This window comes from Penaeus vannamei, chromosome 18 (assembly GCF_042767895.1).
Source record: "Penaeus vannamei isolate JL-2024 chromosome 18, ASM4276789v1, whole genome shotgun sequence".
Lineage (NCBI taxonomy): Eukaryota > Metazoa > Arthropoda > Malacostraca > Decapoda > Penaeidae > Penaeus > Penaeus vannamei.
In genome coordinates, this window is record NC_091566.1 from 15756904 (window position 1) to 15774403 (window position 17500).

Genomic DNA, 17500 nt, shown 5'->3' on the forward strand with positions numbered 1-17500 from the left:
ATGTAATATTTTATTTTTCCCTGTTAAAGTTTTTGGGTAAGAGGGGCTCCATCCCTGGCCACAGACTTCAGTGACCTGCACTTGGAACATCATAGACTGGTTGATTGTTTGCTTTATAATATCATATGTCACATTCATGCGTGCTACACAACGTAAAATCGCAATCACATATGACTTTTTACATTATACTGTGTTGTTTAACAAGCGTAGATTTGTCAATGTATAGGAAGTTATGTACGTCCAAAAATGTTTTCTCGTGGCAAAACAAACAGAAATCGCCTCCAAGGTTTGAAGTTGGTTTCCGTTTTGTATCTTGGTTAAACTGTAATATGGAACCTTCAGTCTTTCACCATACCTCATGCATCATTACGGATTTAGTATAACCCGTACAAAACTAACTATGATCAGGAGAATTAGTATAAAGTTGCCTGTAGGACGTACATAATCACATTTATTTAGATAAAAAATATACATCACTGTAGTTTTTAGTGTGTAGTTACTCGGGTGATGAGGTTTCTTTGCAATAAGATTTCCTTTGAGATGTATTTGGGGAAGATGAACAGTTGTTATGGATAATTAATTCAACTTATGTCGTAAATTTCAGTGGGCCACAAAGTTTTATGACAAGAAGAAATCGTTTGTGATCATTCTTACTAACGTCAGTATGCATGTCTCCTTTGATATATATATTTGAATATATTTAGATAAATAACTTTTCAAAGTATCTAAATTTATTTCATATATCCACAGCTCTCTCAATAATGGTTACTCTGTTTGCATCTACTTTATATATGTATGTGATAATCTACTGATATCGTTACATGTGTACAAGTACCGTCTGTGTTCACACAACTCTCCCCTCCCCCAGCGACCCGACCCCCGACGACTCCCTGGGCTTCAAGTGGGAGGCGGCGACCGAGGACAACCTCCACTACCTTGCCCTCAAGCCCTCGCCCACCATGGAGGCCGATCAGCGACAAGAGGTGAGTCACTCTCTGTGCATCATTAGTGAGGCAGGCAGCCATACATACGCCCGCACGCACACATTCATATATTATTTTCATCTAAATATGCAAATATATTCAACTCTTCTATTTTCTTTATCTACATATACAAATATATATGAAAAATCTAGTGTTCATTGGTTAAAAATCTTTTTTGTCTTGTCTCTTTTGCCAGGCGCGAGATTTCCACGCGTCTCTCCCAACGAAGCAGAACCAGCTCCTTCACCCCGAACGCGTCGTCCCCGTAGGAGCCAACGAGTAAGACGGAGGCGTTGCAGCGAACGCATCTTCGGTCACCGCTCTTGGACCCCACCGCCTAGTTTCCCGTGTGCTTCGGATGCAGCTGAAATACCCTCGGAGGACGACGGCGGCCTTTGGACCTGTTTCGGACGGCGCCTAACAATTGCAAGTATCCACTCCAAGGTGCCGAACTACCAAACAACAAACAAGTAAACAAGGTCCACTCCTCAGCATGCGGAGTTTTTTTCCGTGTAAGGTTAACCTCGCCGGACCAAGCGAAGGTAGCGCAGACGAGAGACAAAGACGAGCCGAGACGGACAGCAGCAATTTTCAGGTTATGTATCCCACATTGCACGCTACTGATTATTCCCTCGTGTTCAGGAACTAACGCGAGCACTAGTGACAGTGCTAGTGAGACGTATAGTGACTGTGACTGTGATCGTGGTTTGTCGTGACCTTAATTGACTGTAATCGTGAGCAATTCTGACTGTGCATGACCATCAGTAATTGGTGACTTACATAAGACTGATATGAACAGTATTTGCGTGCAGTTTTTCATGTTTTGTTTCTTTTATTTTTTATCTTGATTGCCAATTTCCTTTAATGTTGTTTGTTGAATGTTATGTAATATACTATTTGAATAATGAATTGTTTACCTTTTTATAATTTCCTATCTTTAAATATATATATATATATATATATATATATATATATATATATATATATATATATATAAAATGTGTTTGTGTGTGTGCAATTCAGTTTACTTAATGACAGTCATAATCACGTGATAAATGAAAAATAAGAGAATAAGAATAATATTTACATTAATGAACACTGAACACCAGCCTCTGGAGACAGCCTTCAAAACACAATGTAAACCGTAATATTGATAGATAGTACTCAACTCCTTGGTGGCTGCGACCAGTTTATCTGAGTTGCCTCTACCCATCGATTATAACTTGATCACATTAGCCTTAATATCACTACAGCGTGAGAATAGGGCTGAATAGTGATGAATATGTCCTTCGTTGGCTCACGCGACCTCTCTGCCTGGTGCACGGTCTCTATGTCGTGCGGACACTATGACCTCGAAGGAAGGTCTCGTACTTGTTTGTAGCGAGGCAGGGACCCAAAATCTTAAATTCAAAATCCTTTTGTAGTAGAAACATACATCTACCCCAGATAGTTATGCCATAGGGTGGGGGATGTGGCCCTTATGGATGTGGATTCATTCAGGTCCTTAATACGCGTATTAGTAAACAAGCTAAACGCTTACTCGCTCGCTTTCATTAATCTCGTGTGTACATAGATATTTTTATCCAATGTTTTTTGTTGTACGTTTCGTTTCTGTATGTCTACGTTTTGTTTCATGATTTTCTTGTACAAGTTTGAGTATCCATCAAACGCATACACATGAAGTAACTTTCGTTTGTACGAGTGATTTTCTTAGTATACTTTATCGCATACATACACATCCATGTATTTTTTTTAAATTGTAAAATCTAACATTATTTAAAATGTAACTGTGCATCAAGTGGTGTATGCTTTCGTTTTTATTTTGCTTGTGTTGTGCAGTGTTCACCCTAGTTAATCCTCCTGCCCTTCCACGTAAAGCTGCACGAGCAGCAGAGCAAGTGTTTAGGTTCAGTACAGTCGCAGGTTAATTGCAATTCAATTCGAAAATGGATAGGAAATTACGAAACAAATCAAAAGTAACAGAAGGTGACATGGAGGAGTTTACGGATGAAATGGTAAAAGATGTGAAAGAGTATGACAGTGACGAATGTTTTAGAAGGCGCACAACCAAGCGCAGTATCGGAGAACGCCACCGCGCAATTGTATCAGTGGGCAGTTGCACGGTTGCATGAGACCGAATCAGGCATGAATGATTTGAGTCAATTTATGAATGAGGCTTACGCCGGAATGAATGTGACGTCCGCAGGAATGAGTGAGGCAAGAGAAGGAATGAATGAAGCGCGCAAGGGAATTAAAGGAGTGAGAGAAATGGTTGCACAACAGAGTGAGAATGTTGACAGATTGATTGAGGTAATGACCAAATTCTTGGGTAATCAAGCAAGCATTAATGACAGTGTGAGTTCTGGAACGGCTTCTGATCCTAAAGAAAACGTAAATGTCCAACATGCTAGTAACATAACTACTGCACAGACGGGCAACGCGCACATGCCAATACCGTTGAAAGTTAAAATAGATCGTGACCATACCGTATTACGAGCCGAAGGAAAGTACGGACGCACTGACATGGATTAAGAATTTAGTGCTGGCTCAGATGGATAGAAGTCGTGACTCCCGGTGACGCAGATGAGGTGAGGATGTGTCTTGCGCGGACTTATCGTAAGGGAACCGCTGATGTCTTAATCAACTCGCTCGCGTTCGAAGCAATAAATAGATGGGCTCGTTTTAAAGTGTTGTTGTTAAAACAAAAATTCAAAGGCACAGCGAACAGCAATGACTCGACACCTTGGTGGCAACTACCAATCTTTATAAGTTACCCCTAAAATAAATTAATCGAGCTTTAAAATCACTACACTACTGTAGTGGACGCATCATCGGTCGCCGCTTTTTGACCGCACTCGACCGTCACCGCCCAGTCCCCCGTGTATTTCGGATGCAGCTGAGATTCCCTTGTGCAACGCCGACGACCATCCGCTTGTTTCGGGTACGCGACGCCTTAACCGCGTAAGGTTAACCTCGCCAGATCCGGCGAAGGTTCTGGGAGACGAGACGAAGCAAGACAAGAGATGAGAGACCGGAGAGCAGAGACGGACAGCGGATTATTTCAGCTTATGTATCCCAGTGTACGCTACCGATTTATTCCCTCGGTCTCCTAATAGTGACCGCGAGTGACCTTGAAATTAATCGAGAGTGAACTTAGTGACCGAGATCGTGATCGTGAGTGACCTTTAGTGGCCGTGATCATGATTGAATACAACCTGAGTGACCGTAGTCATGAGTTAATTAACAGTCCGTGCTTGAGCCTCAGTGAACAGTAACAGTACAGTAATATGAACAGTGTATATGCGTTTGTATATTGTTTTTGTGTAACGTTCTGACGGTCATTTAATATACTTTTGAGTAAATAATTGTTTACCTTTTATATATACCTTTCCATACCTACACATTCCTCTACCATTCAAAGAGTAAAACGAAAGTTCAAGTAAGAATAAGTCACGCTAATGAACACTGAAAACCTGCCTCTGGAGAGAAAGCCTATTTCACGTAAATATTAAAGTTCAGGAGTACTCAACTCAACCTCTAAAATCAAATAAGATTGGCCTTATAATCGTTACACTGTAGTGGACACATCATTGGTCGCCACTTTTGACCGCATTCGACCGCCACCGCCTGGTTCCCGTGCTTTTTCGGACGCAGCCATAATAAGGACGACATCGGACATTTCGCTCGTTTCGGACGGCGCCCAACAATGTAACAAGCCAGTCCGAAGTGTCGAACCATCGAGCAACCTGTCAACAGTACGCGGCGTTTTACCCGCGTGAGGGTGACCTCGCCGGACGAGAAGGAAGTACCGGCAGACGAGAGACACCAGTGAGCAGCGACGGACACATCAGGTTACGTATTCCATATTGTGCGCTTCCAGACTATTTCCCCTGTGCTCCGAGTAACGCGAGCGCTAGTGAGTGACCTTAGTGACCGTAACCGCGAGTGACCTCAAAGTAAACGAACCTGTAATCGTGATCATGAATAACATTAAAGTGACCATGTTCATAAATGAACTCAACCGTAAATGACCATCCGTCTAGTGTATATATGAACAGTATTTGTATACGTGTATGTTTTGCGTATGTTCTCGTTTGTTTCGTGTATCGTTGTTAATGTCTTTTGTTTTGAATAATGTTCAATATACTGATTTCATATATCGCATTGTTTAAATTCTATTGCCTTCATATATTTACTTAAATCATAACCGTAATTACAACTGAAAAATATATAATTATAAAGGTCTACAAATCCATGAACAATGAAAACCTGCCTCTGAAGATAGAAGTAAAAGATCATAGTAACAACACTTTTTCTTTAAGTTCAGGAGTACTCAACTCCTTGGTGGCAGCTACCGATCTACATAAGTTACCCCTAAAAATAATTAATCGGGCTATAAAATCACTACAACAACACTACAGCTGGCGGGGGTGGGGGTTGGAGGCGGTTGATGGGGGATAGGGGAGGGGGGCACTGGTTTATACTATAGCATAAATTCATGTCTCTTTTTCAATATGTTTTTAATCTGTATTATGGCATTCTGTTCCTCAAGAAAGCCCATTTTTACGATTCAAGTTTTTGTTTTCCATAAATAAAGTTGAGTTAGATTCTGCCTGTGAATGTTAAATGATGCAATAACGGTGACTGAATATTATAAATATATATATATATATATATATATATATATATATATATATATATATATATATATATATATCATTCCACCATGATGCATAAACGTAGCACCAAAGGAAACGTTTTGCAACACAATTTAATCTGTGATGCTGGACATAATTATACTTCTTGAAGATATGATGGAAATATCAAAATACATACACAGATACGAAAGTGTTAAATAATATTCGCTACTAACACGTTTTCAAAACCCAAACAAGCGATACAACCTAGGTTATGCGATAAGTGTATTGTATAATAGTTTTTTAAAAGATATTCCAATCGGTAAGTCATAATGATTTCTGTTATTCTGAACTTAAAAAGTTATTGATTTCTGGCCTTTGATGATGCTTTCTTCGGTTTTAATCGTGGTCAAACCATTTATATATACAGTATATGAATATATGCACGTGCATACATATAAATACATACATACATACATATATATATATATATATATATATATATATATATATATATATATGTGTGTGTGTGTGTGTGTGTGTGTGTGTTTATACAGTATATGTATATGTATATGTATATATGTATAAATATATATATATATATATATATATATATTATATATATATACACATATATATGTGTGTGTGTAAGCATGTATATGTGTGAATGTGTGTGTGTATGTATGTATGTATGTGTGTGTGTATATATCTATATCTATCTATCTATCTATCTAATATATATATATATATAATATACATAAATACATACATATATGTATATGCTTATATGTATGTATGTATGTATATATATAAATACATACATATATGTATATGCATAAGTAGCCGTTACAGTTTACAAAAACTCGAAACAAAAAAGTGCATTATCATTAAACAACTAGAATAAAACACAAAAAATTAAAGCCTAAAAATGAATCTATAAAACTAATAGAGAGATAGAGAAAGAGAGAGAAAGCAATAACTCAGACGTTGATTAAAGAAAAATACAGTCACATCACGAAACTGATAAATCATTCTTGGGACACAAAACGAAATCTATTAGAATTTAAAAAAATGGCATAAAAAGTAGGAAAAGTAAAACCAATAAATACAGCAATCAATTGGAAAAAGTGGGTTTGATTAGGTGAACCACGCGCAGGTGATTCAGATGTGCCACTCCCCCTCTCAATATATTTTTATGTACATAGGCAGGTAGACAGATGCATACATACACACACACACATACATATATATATATATATATATATATATATATATATATATATATATATATATATATATATATATATATATCATCATCATCATCAAGGGGGCTGACGCCGACGGGGGCGCATAGCCGCATCCACCCTTCGCTTCCACCTACGAGGATCCCTCATGGCTAGACGCCAGGCAGGGATTCGGCCCATCTCTATTTCTTCACGGCAGGTTTGGTCGATCTGCCCAAGCCACGACTTCCTCGGTCGTCCCACAGGCCTCCTCCACCCAGGGTTGTCTCGAACAGAGACGACCTAATGGGCAGTATCATCCTGAGGAAAACGAGCCAGGTTGCTGTATAGCCTGAATTGGCGATCACGGATTGTGCAGATAACAGGTCCTGTGCCAGTCTCACGGTTGGTTAGACACATGGTCCCGCCAACAGTACCCCATGATCTGGCACAAGGACCTATTACAAAAGGCTTCAAGACGAGCCTCCAAGGCACAGGACAATGTCCAGGTTTCGCTACCGTATAGCAAAACTGGTATTATCAGGGCCTTGAAAACCCGTAGCTTGGTCCTTCTGCACAGGTACCGACACCTCCAAATACTCTTGTTGAGAGAGTTCATGACCCCTGCTGCCAGGCCAATCTGTCTGCTGACTTCATGGTCTGACAGCCCAGAGATATGAACTACACTACCAAGGTATGTAAAGCTCTCTGTGACTTCAATGTCCTCGCCACAAGCACGTACCGACTGAACAGGTTCTCCTAACAAGTCCCCAAATTCCTGGACCTTGGTCTTGGTCCAGGAGACCTCTAGACCTAAGGGCTTCGCTTCATTGCTAAATGCATCCAGAGCCGCCACTAGGGTTTCCAAAGACTCAGATAGAATGGCAACGTCATCAGCAAAGTCAAGGTCTGTAACCTTGATATTACCCAGTGTTGCTCCACAATGACTTTGAACAGTAGCTCTGCCCAGTATCCAGTCCATGCAAGTGTTGAAGAGTTGGTGCAAGGACACAGCCTTGCCTCACTCCTGAACTAACAGGAAAGAAGTTCGACAGGCCCCCACCACACTTTACAGCACTTTCAGTATCAGTATACAGGCTTGCTATTAGTCCAATAATCCTTGTTGGATTTCCTCTCAGCCTCAGGTTCTCCCAAAGTGACTCCCGATGCACCGTATCGAACGCCTTCTTGAGGTCGATGTAGGCTGCAAGCAGCCCACGCCCGAACTCACGGCGGCGCTCTACAATGACTCGAAGCGCGAGGATACGGTCTATTGTGGACTTACCAGGAGTGAATCCGGATTGCTCCAGTCTCTCCAGAACCTTGCCTGGTATACTGAGCAGTGTGATGCCTCGGTGATTGCTGCAGTCCCAACGGTCCCCCTTCCCCTTCCAGAGAGGGATGACCACACCCCACAAGTCAGGAGGAACGGAACCGGACCGCCAGATGGCAGCCAGGACAACATGTAACCCCCGTGCCATAGGTTCACCACCAGCCTTTAACAGTTCAGCTGGTATGCCGCAGATACCCGCTGCTTTACCACTCTTCAGCTTGGAAATCGTCCCCCTAACTTCAGTTAGGGAGGGAGGGTCCTCACTGATGGGTGGATCTGGCAGCGGGATCTTGACACTACCCGCATCCAAGTTAGCTGTTGGTGGGTCAACCTGGTACAGCTGCTCAAAATACTCAGCCCAACGTTCCCGCACCGCAACAGGATCTGAAACGATCTGACCACTTACTGAGCGAACTGATGTCACCTGTGAAGAGGGCTTGGAGTTCAGCTTTCTCAGGGCTTGGTATGCAGGACGAAGGTCATTTACTAAGAAATGGCCTACCTCCTCTGCAAGACTCCTAATAAACTTCTTTGTCCCTTCTTAACAGGGACCGAGTTCTGCGCACATGAGAACGGTGCAATTCCCGATCCCCTGTCAGACGAGCCGCACGACATGCATCTGTGGCTTCCAGTGTCTCCTGTGAGATGGAATTCTGTATTGCTCTCGGGCGTACATCAATCGTATCTTGAGCTGCATCAAGCGTTTCACGCTTAAAGGTATCCCACAGAAGAACAGGGTCTGTCAGACTGTCAAGCATTGCGAAACGATCAGAGATTGCCTCAGCAAACCCGCGGGCACATTCCCCCTCCCTCAGCCTGTCCAGATGAAACACCCTAGGGTGATCATTTGACTGCTGGGGAGTTTTGAAGTGGACCCGGAGGGTACCCACAACCAATCTATGGTACGTACCACAGAACTCAGCACTCCTGTACACCCTGCAATTCTGAAGGATGCAACAAGTGCTAACGAGTATGTGGTCGATCTCCTTGGCTGCATTACCCGCATCACTGTACCATATCCAGCGATGTGGGTCTGGGCACTGGTACCAGGAGCCAGAAATCCTCAATTTCTGGGACCTAGCAAAGTACCGGAAAAGAAGGCTATTCTCGCTACCGGCATCAGCTCCTGAACTATGGGGACCAACAGACATCTCATAGCCAGCTCGATCACAGCCAGATACCGCATTGAAGTCACCCAGAACAATGTGAATATCTCGCGAGGGACATCTGTCTACCCCAGATGTAAGTCTGGTGTAGAACATCTCTTTCACGTCAAGTTTACAAACATCGGTAGGAGCGTACACAGCAATAAGAGACATGAAGCCAAAAGATAGCTTCAATCTCAATACCATTATACGCTCATCAATAGGAGTAACCTCTGCTACCGAAGGCTGGAGTCTGCTGGAGATGGCAATGGCTACTCCATGGAGATGGTGGCCGTCGCTGCGGCACGACCTGTGTAGCCACCTACACAGGTCATGCCGCTGCCAGGCCTCCTCAACTCCGAGAGAGCAGCCACCTCAACTCTCAGTCTCCCCAGTTCCCTCGACAGTAGAGGCAACCGATCATCCTGACGCAAAGAACGGACGTTCCAAGCCTCCACCCTGACTTCCTGCCTAAGGTTCAGCCTCTGGCAGTCGCTCCGAGTGGATGCCACCTCTGCCACCCCCACCGACGCTGCCCCATATAAAAGGGGGTGGCGGGCTGCGTGCCCCATCATCCACCTGTGGGGTTCCTGAGGGCTTTCCCCCACAAGCTTCACTCTGGGCTGGCGGCCACCAGAGCGCAGGCGAGACGAGTAGTTCTCGTTCCCAGCCTGCGCTCGAGCAGACGCCCTCCCAGCAGGGCCCACAGTCCACCTCACTTGCTGGGTGGGAGGGACTTTTCCCTATATATATATATATATATATATATATATATATATATATATATATATATATGTATGGGATACAGTCATAACAATAGTAATAAAAAACTGGGTAAAATATAATACTAAGATAACTCTTACTGTAAACCGATAAATGCACTGTATCGTTACAATAATTTCAATGAAAGGAAGCATTGCACGTGGCAGCCAATAATGGATTTACAGGTCTTCCTGGCATACGAGACAGGAACTTTCTTCCCTGTAGACGCCACCATCAGAATAGTGAATTTGATTCATCTTCGTTGGCAGAGAAGCATAAAAATCCCGCACCTGAAGGAGAGGCAAAATGGGCGAAGGTGAGCTCACGCAAAAAATGGTATGATTTTGTAGATACATGTCTATTTTATATGTTAATGTCCAGACCGGTGAAGAGGCAAATGGAAAGTATACAGGAAGTGAGGGATTAATAGATAATTCACAAAGGTTCTGGTTAATCATTCACAAGAAGTCACTCACCTCCTGTCGCTGGTCGGCCTCCATGACGGGGAAGGGCGTAAGGGCGAGATAGCGGAGGTCGTCCTCGGTCGCTGCCTCCCACTTGAAGCCCAGGGCATCGTCAGGGGTGGGGTTGCTGAGGGAGAGAACGGGGGAGGGGGAGGTCAGGAATCATTGTGTACGTGTGTATAGATAGAACTAAGTAGATACACGGATAAGTATATGTATGAGACACACCCATGAGCATACACGAAAAAAGTTACCCCGTGGCAGCGAAGTTCGTCCACATAGTCGTGATGATGTCTCTGAGGCGGAGGTCCTCCTCGCTTTGCAGATCCCGCGGGCGGCTTGGCAGGCTGCTGGGGTTGAGGAGCGGCCCGCCGGCGAATAAGTAGTACAGGTCGTCGCCATGAGAAATCCCTGGGAAAGAATAAGGAGGAATCGTACAGACTTCTTAGTCTGCTTTTGTATTTACCATCACAAGCTGACTAGCAGGATATTGCAAGATTCTAATGTACTGAAAAAAGAATCTTCCTTCGTTTCTGCAATACTTCAGTCTACCTTGCAGATGCCTGTCTGAACCTTTTGAGTCCATGACGTCTATCCCAACTAGGCATACTCTGTGCTGTGACGAACATGGTGGTTCATTGCCATTATCGATTTTAACAACTGCACAGGATTAGCGTGTATGACATATATATTCCAATCTGCAATACACGAACCAATTATATTCATTATAGTAACGGCTTCTCCAACATTCATGTGAATACATTTTATCCCTTAATATCAGCAACTGCATTAGGAATTGTTGGGTTATCTTAGTACAGAAAATAACGTTGCAAAATAGGGATGCATTCATTTATCTATCGACTTATGTATCTATCTATATACTTATGAAATATTATGAAAGATGCAATTTTGAAAAAAATGCTTTAAATTTACTTTTTAAAAACATTCATACTTTTCATTCTTAACCACAAAAGAAGAGGCTTTCTTTTATTTCAATCTCTCTATGCATAGAACACGAAGATCAATCGTCTCACTTATTGGTTTAAAACTTTCTGTAGCATATTTCAAGAAATTTTGGAATTCTTTGTTCGACTGATGAGATGTATTGAACATTCAACATATTCCTCTCATTTGAGAATAAAATGCAATGTCTTGTTCTGATGATAATGAGTTGTAAACGTTGGTGTAAGCTACTTTCCACACAATGCCCAGTCTTTCTGCATACTTCATTTGCTACCCTTCATTTAAAATTTATGTTGAACATTAAGAATGTGATTAAAATGATAACAATGGTACATCAAAGGAACTTCTTCCTGCAATAGGAGAAATTACGAAATGACACTATGGCACTTATCAGTCACAACTCACATTGACGCCCTATATTCGTCTTGAAGAAATCTCCCATGGACAACTGGGATCGGTGCTTCAGCTCGTAGCGGTAAGTAGCAAGACCAGGAACCCGAGCGTGGTAGAGGGTCGTCAGGTCGTGTGGTACGGCAAAAGAGTAGTCTGTGTTCATCTGGGAATATAAATTTTCGTAGGAATGTTATATTGTGTGATTAAAGCCTATGATAAGAGCAAAGCAATATGGTTTATATGCAGAATTACTAAATGTAATCACGGTAATGAAGAAAGAAATGTGAGAAATAGGCTTACTTATGTCAAGGACATGTTCTGAAATAAAATACTCCTGATATTGTTATAAGTAGCCAACCTGAAACAAACAATAGATCGACGTAAATGGAAAATTGGTAAAATTAAAATTAGACACAAATGGTTCGTTACCTTAGTTAGCTCTTTGATGTGGTCACGATCGATAGTTGCGTTGCCAAGGTAGTGTTGGTAGACCTTGGTGCTAAAGACTAAGGCATCGTCAATTTCAGGCCTGACCATCAGGCTAACTGGGCCGAAGACAGGAAAGTTGTTTTGTAAGGCAGGAAAGAGGTCCTTTCGAGCTAGCATTGCTGTGGATGAAGAGGCCGATAATTTGCTTAGGTGATATATATCTTTTTTTCATTTTGTCCTTTATCCTCAGTTTCCTTGTTAAAAAAAAAAAAAAAAAAAAAAAAAAAACGTTGGTAATCTGAAATTCTAATGATCTCCCTTCTTTTAGAAAACACTCCCCCCATCCCCCCAAAAAATCTCTATTAACCTTGGCGAAAGGGATTCTTCAGTTCTTAATAGAAGACTTAGCATTAACGTCTAAAAATATGCTGCAAAGTCAGTACTCTGATTCCTAAGGAAATTCTGGTAGAGATTCTAAACTACGCCAGATGGACGTAGACATCTTGATATATTCCCTCAACTTAGAAACACACTATGCACCGAAGAAAATTACAAATTCCCAGGTAACCTTGCCAAAAGATTACTAACGGTTTGTTACTAGAGCTCCTTCGTCTCTTGTGATTCCAGCCATGAGGTCCACTTGGTTGAAGGCTCCGACTTGCATCAGACGCGCGGGCAGATCCGGTACGAAGTCCCCATCAACAAGAGGCAGAGCGACTGCTGGCAAGATGAACCATTCCTGAAACAGTAAGTATATAGAGTAAAATAGCATGATCTTTATACAACAGGTCGTTGACTTTAATAAATCAGTAATTCCAATGTATGGCCAGGTAAATTTCTAACTCACCATGAAATCTTGGAACCTTGCGGCCAACTTGCGACCGTCTACCTCCTGAAGACAGTCAAGAATTTCATACTTGTGACCGAAGGCTTTGGAGCAACCGACGGCTTTGCTAACTTCCTTCGCCACACGTCTGTGCTGCTCGTGGCGTGCCCATGGCGCCAAGGCCGACCCTGACTGCATGATGGCGCGAGAGAAGAGGCCTAATGATGTATAAAAGGACCTTTGTGAACTTTATAGACAGCAGTAGCTTAATTAGGCTAATGATGTAAAACCCTAGGACAAGTTTTGAAAAGTTTTCAGTTTTTTAAAACGAGGAACTTCACTTCACCTTTAGATTTGGGTGACAATATATGATAATGTACCGAGGCGCCCCCAGCACTCTCCCCGAAGATTGTGACCCTGTCAGCGTCTCCTCCGAAGCTGTGGATGTTGTCCTGCACCCAGCGGAGGGCGAGGGTCTGGTCCTTCAGCCCAAAGTTCCCGGGAATCACCTCATCCTCCGTGGATAGAAATCCTAGAAAGAACATTTGAAAGAGTGGTGGAATCGAGAACATATTTCAGTGAAAATGAGCACTCCCTCCCAATATATATATATATATATATATATATATATATATATATATATATATATATATATATATATATATTTATTTATTTATTTATACACACACACACACACACACACACACACACACACACACACACACACACACACACACACACACACACACACACACACACACACACACACACATATATATATATATATATATATATATATATATATATATATATATATATATATATATATATATATATATATATATATATGGAGAGAGAGAAAGAAAGAAAGAGGGAAGGCGAGAGAGGAGGGAGAGAAAAGTGAAATGGAGAGAGAGATAAAAAAATAAAAAATAAAAAGTGACATTCAAATTCCAAAGAAACTTGAAATCAATCACCACTTACCCATGATGCCGACCCTATACTGTAAAACTACGAGTACAATGTCGTGGTTCATGAGGACATGAGGCCGGTACTCGTATGCGCCCCCCGCCAGGTAAGCTCCCCCGTGGATCCACACCATCACAGGGTAGTTCTTGGAAGTTTCCGTCTTGTGGCAAAAAATAAAAAGATAAAATAAATAAATAAATAAAACAATTAAATAAAGAAGAATTAAAGAAAATCAATCATAACGATGAATAAGAAAAAGAAAAAAATAATGAATTGAAAATGACAGTGTATTTGTAATTGCAAATATGAAAACAAAATAAGACAAATAGGAAGGAATGAACTTAATTAAAAATCACAACGTAAGGACAATCGCAACGATAATTAACATGAAGGAAAAATAAGACGCCACATAAAAATCAAATGAATAAAAAATCCCAATATAGGAATAACCGAAAGAATATATAACAGGATGAAAAACAAAAGGAAAGAGTGAAATTAATAAAACATAATAAAGAAAGACATGGATAACACTAAGAAAAAAATCTAAAATACCGATAAGTAACATGAAAAAAAAACATTCTGAATTACCTTCGGCGTGAAAACGTTGAGGTACAAGCAGTCTTCATTGCCACGCAGGTCCTCCGGGGCCAGAGTCACTCCCATGGCAGCGTAGGCCAAGGGCACGAGGAGGCACGGCGAGGGTGTCCTGGATCCGTCCCTCACGCCCTCCCACCGCTCTGCCTGCACCGGGTCCTGGAGAGGAGGATGCGGAGGATCTCGTTAACTTTTGACCTTGTGATTGATTGATTGATTGACTGGCCGACTGACCGACGCTCTACCATTCTATCAGCCTGGCTGCCTCTCTCTCTGAATCCAGTTCACGATCTGACAGAGGAACTAAATGATTATAGAGCTTGAGTTTCCAACCTGGGGTACTTTCCGAAGGGCCATGGAACAGTATGTAAATGATGACGTCGAATTTAACTGAAATCCATCTTATCTATAGTACCTACATACCATTCCTCTCACATATCAGTGAATTGGAATCTTTCCATAAAGTGTTCTTGTCCTCTAGTTTTTGAGACACCATTATACTATTCATAAGTAATAACAATTAAAGAAGATGACACACACTGAGGGATAATTATAAAATGGTCGGTGGTCACAAAATCAAAAGATTGAGAACCACTTTCATAGAGCCTCGATGAAAAAAGAAAAAAAAATAGTATGCTGAAATTAGAGACAACCTGGAGTAAAGATCATGCTGGTCATAGTCGTTTACTTTGAACCAATTGCAAAGGCACTAGCTACGTATTGACGACATTTAATTTGTCTAGTTTAATTTGCCAGTCAGACGAAAGTAAAATGAAGATTATATATTAACAATAAGGATTTTGCTACTTTGCCACTTTTAAACCTACCTTTTCAGTTCACTAATTTGTAAAATGCCTGTCGGCAGCTATACCTAAACTTGATTGTAGCTGACTAACAGGATAACAAACATGATCGTCTGAAGATTAAGATGCTCAAAGTCATTATAGAAAATCGCATCACAGCGCAATTATTTATGCGTTTTGTCTTCTTTTCCCCATTTTATCTTTCTTTTACGAGGCAGAGTATATCTCACTCTCTTTCAACACCAACCTGAAGCCTTAGTTCCCCCACGGGAGGCTTGGCGAAGGGGATGCCGTAGTAGGAGTGGAATTCCCTGCCCTTCGTGGAGGTCTCAGTCACGCCCAACACACGCCCTTCCGCCACTTCAACTAAGGGCGCGGCGGCGTCACGACCTGCCAGGGCCGTCGGTACCAGAACCGCGAAAGTTACAAGAACGACGAGCATTTTGCTGCATAGAAAATAAAGGCAAAGATAAATGGGAGTTCTTGGATTGTCATAAAGAGAGAGAGAGAGAGAATTTATTTGATTTGCATTTATTTGGATAAATAATACATTACCCAAACATACCCAACTCCTTTGGAGTGACTAGGTATATAGCACTTTATAGATCCTTGGGCAAAATCTTTACAATTGTGTTTATATTATTTTACAGATGCAAATTGTTTATGTATCCTTAAAATGTTATCAATTACATTAATCATATGCTTTGTCATTGGTATCATTTCTCTAACACCCTTTCTGAGAGGGTCTGTGTATTAACATTCCATTACAGAGTGTTACAAATTATGTCTTAATCTTTCACCACATACTCTAGACTTTTTAAGCGAGTCTTCCTTGGGAATATTGCACTCCCAAGGGTACTTGTATCCTAACCTTAATCGTGCTACCTGATTGTACATTTTGACTGAGTTACTCTGACTGAGTTTCCTTTCATCTCTATTCTTCCTATTTATCCATGTCTTTATTTTTCCTCTTCTTTGCTGCATAGATGAACTGATAGCAACATTAATGCCATTTTTGGTGCCGCTTCTTGGGCTAGCTTATCTGCTTTTTCATTTCCACTTATTCCGATATGTGATGGAACCCACATAAAGCTAGTGCAGATATTATTATCTTTTATTATCTTACATTATCGTTTAGTGTTTTTTTTTCTAATTCTACAAACAATTTCAGTACGTTTCTTTCACACAAAATATAAAAAATCGTCAAACCATTTACTGGCGTCGTGCACAAGGTTACATTAAGGTTACCATAATCAAGACAGGAAACCTCGTATTCGCTAGAGTTACGTCAGCAACGCCTCGACACCCGTCTCCTCGCAAGCGAAGTTATACTCATTATAGTTATAATCTATTAGACTCTTGGGCTCAATTTCACTAACTCATAGATGTGACCTTTGAACGTAACCAATCAGCGCGTAGAATTTAAAAGAGGGAAAAACGATCAACCACTCATGCTAGTAAGAAAATTGCGTGTTGTTGCCGATGTGTGTGTGTGTGTGTGTGTGTGTGTGTGTGTGTGTGTGTGTGTGTGTGTGTGTGTGTGTGTGTGTGTGTGTGTGTGTGTGTGTGTGTGTGTATGTGTGTGTGTGTGCGTGTGTGCGTGTGTGTATGTGTGCGTATGTGTTTGTGTGTGTATTTGTGTATGTATTTGTGTGTGTGTGTGCATTTACATATATATATACATATATGTATATATATGTATACATATATGTATATATGTGTATACATATATGTATATATATGTGTGTGTGTGTTTGTGTATAAATATATCGAAAATGTTCACCATGAACTTCTTAGTCAATGGGATGAATTGTGGGAGTAGTGGAACGTGGAATGAGTTATTAGCTTGCAGTCGCCGGGAGCAGTGTGAAGTATAATGCACTACTACATTACTAGTAAGATTGTTACTGTCACTACTACTATCACTATTGTTATTAGTGTTATAATTACTATTAATATCATCATTATCATTACTA

At 41.1% G+C, this 17500-nt stretch overlaps 2 protein-coding genes across 7 annotated transcripts in view; one reads left to right on the forward strand and one right to left on the reverse strand.

Annotated features, from left to right (window-relative positions):
• Positions 1-1888, forward strand: part of LOC113801632 (juvenile hormone esterase) — a 21502-nt gene extending 19614 nt beyond the window's left edge. For all 4 annotated transcript variants that reach the window (XM_027352191.2, XM_027352192.2, XM_027352190.2 and 1 more), the window contains 2 exons: positions 869-983; positions 1180-1888. In XM_027352191.2, coding sequence (XP_027207992.1) covers positions 869-983; positions 1180-1266 — 202 coding nt within the window. In that variant the 3' untranslated portion in view covers positions 1267-1888. The remainder of the gene's footprint in view (positions 1-868; positions 984-1179) is intronic.
• Positions 1889-6726: 4838 nt separating this feature from the next.
• The window catches only part of LOC113801640 (juvenile hormone esterase), an 11948-nt gene continuing 1174 nt past the window's right edge, over positions 6727-17500 (reverse strand). The window contains exons 2-12 of one of the 3 annotated variants that reach the window (XM_070132930.1): positions 15772-15970; positions 14716-14880; positions 14143-14287; positions 13505-13690; positions 13180-13376; positions 12921-13071; positions 12333-12511; positions 11916-12066; positions 10802-10958; positions 10560-10674; positions 6727-10373 (exon numbers count right to left, since the gene is read on the reverse strand). In XM_070132930.1, coding sequence (XP_069989031.1) covers positions 10263-10373; positions 10560-10674; positions 10802-10958; positions 11916-12066; positions 12333-12511; positions 12921-13071; positions 13180-13376; positions 13505-13690; positions 14143-14287; positions 14716-14880; positions 15772-15966 — 1752 coding nt within the window. In that variant the 5' untranslated portion in view covers positions 15967-15970 and the 3' untranslated portion in view covers positions 6727-10262. Of the gene's footprint in view, positions 10374-10559; positions 10675-10801; positions 10959-11099; positions 11246-11915; positions 12067-12332; positions 12512-12920; positions 13072-13179; positions 13377-13504; positions 13691-14142; positions 14288-14715; positions 14881-15771; positions 15971-17500 lie in introns of those variants that run through there. The other 2 variants (XM_070132932.1, XM_070132931.1) reach the window with 2 other exon arrangements.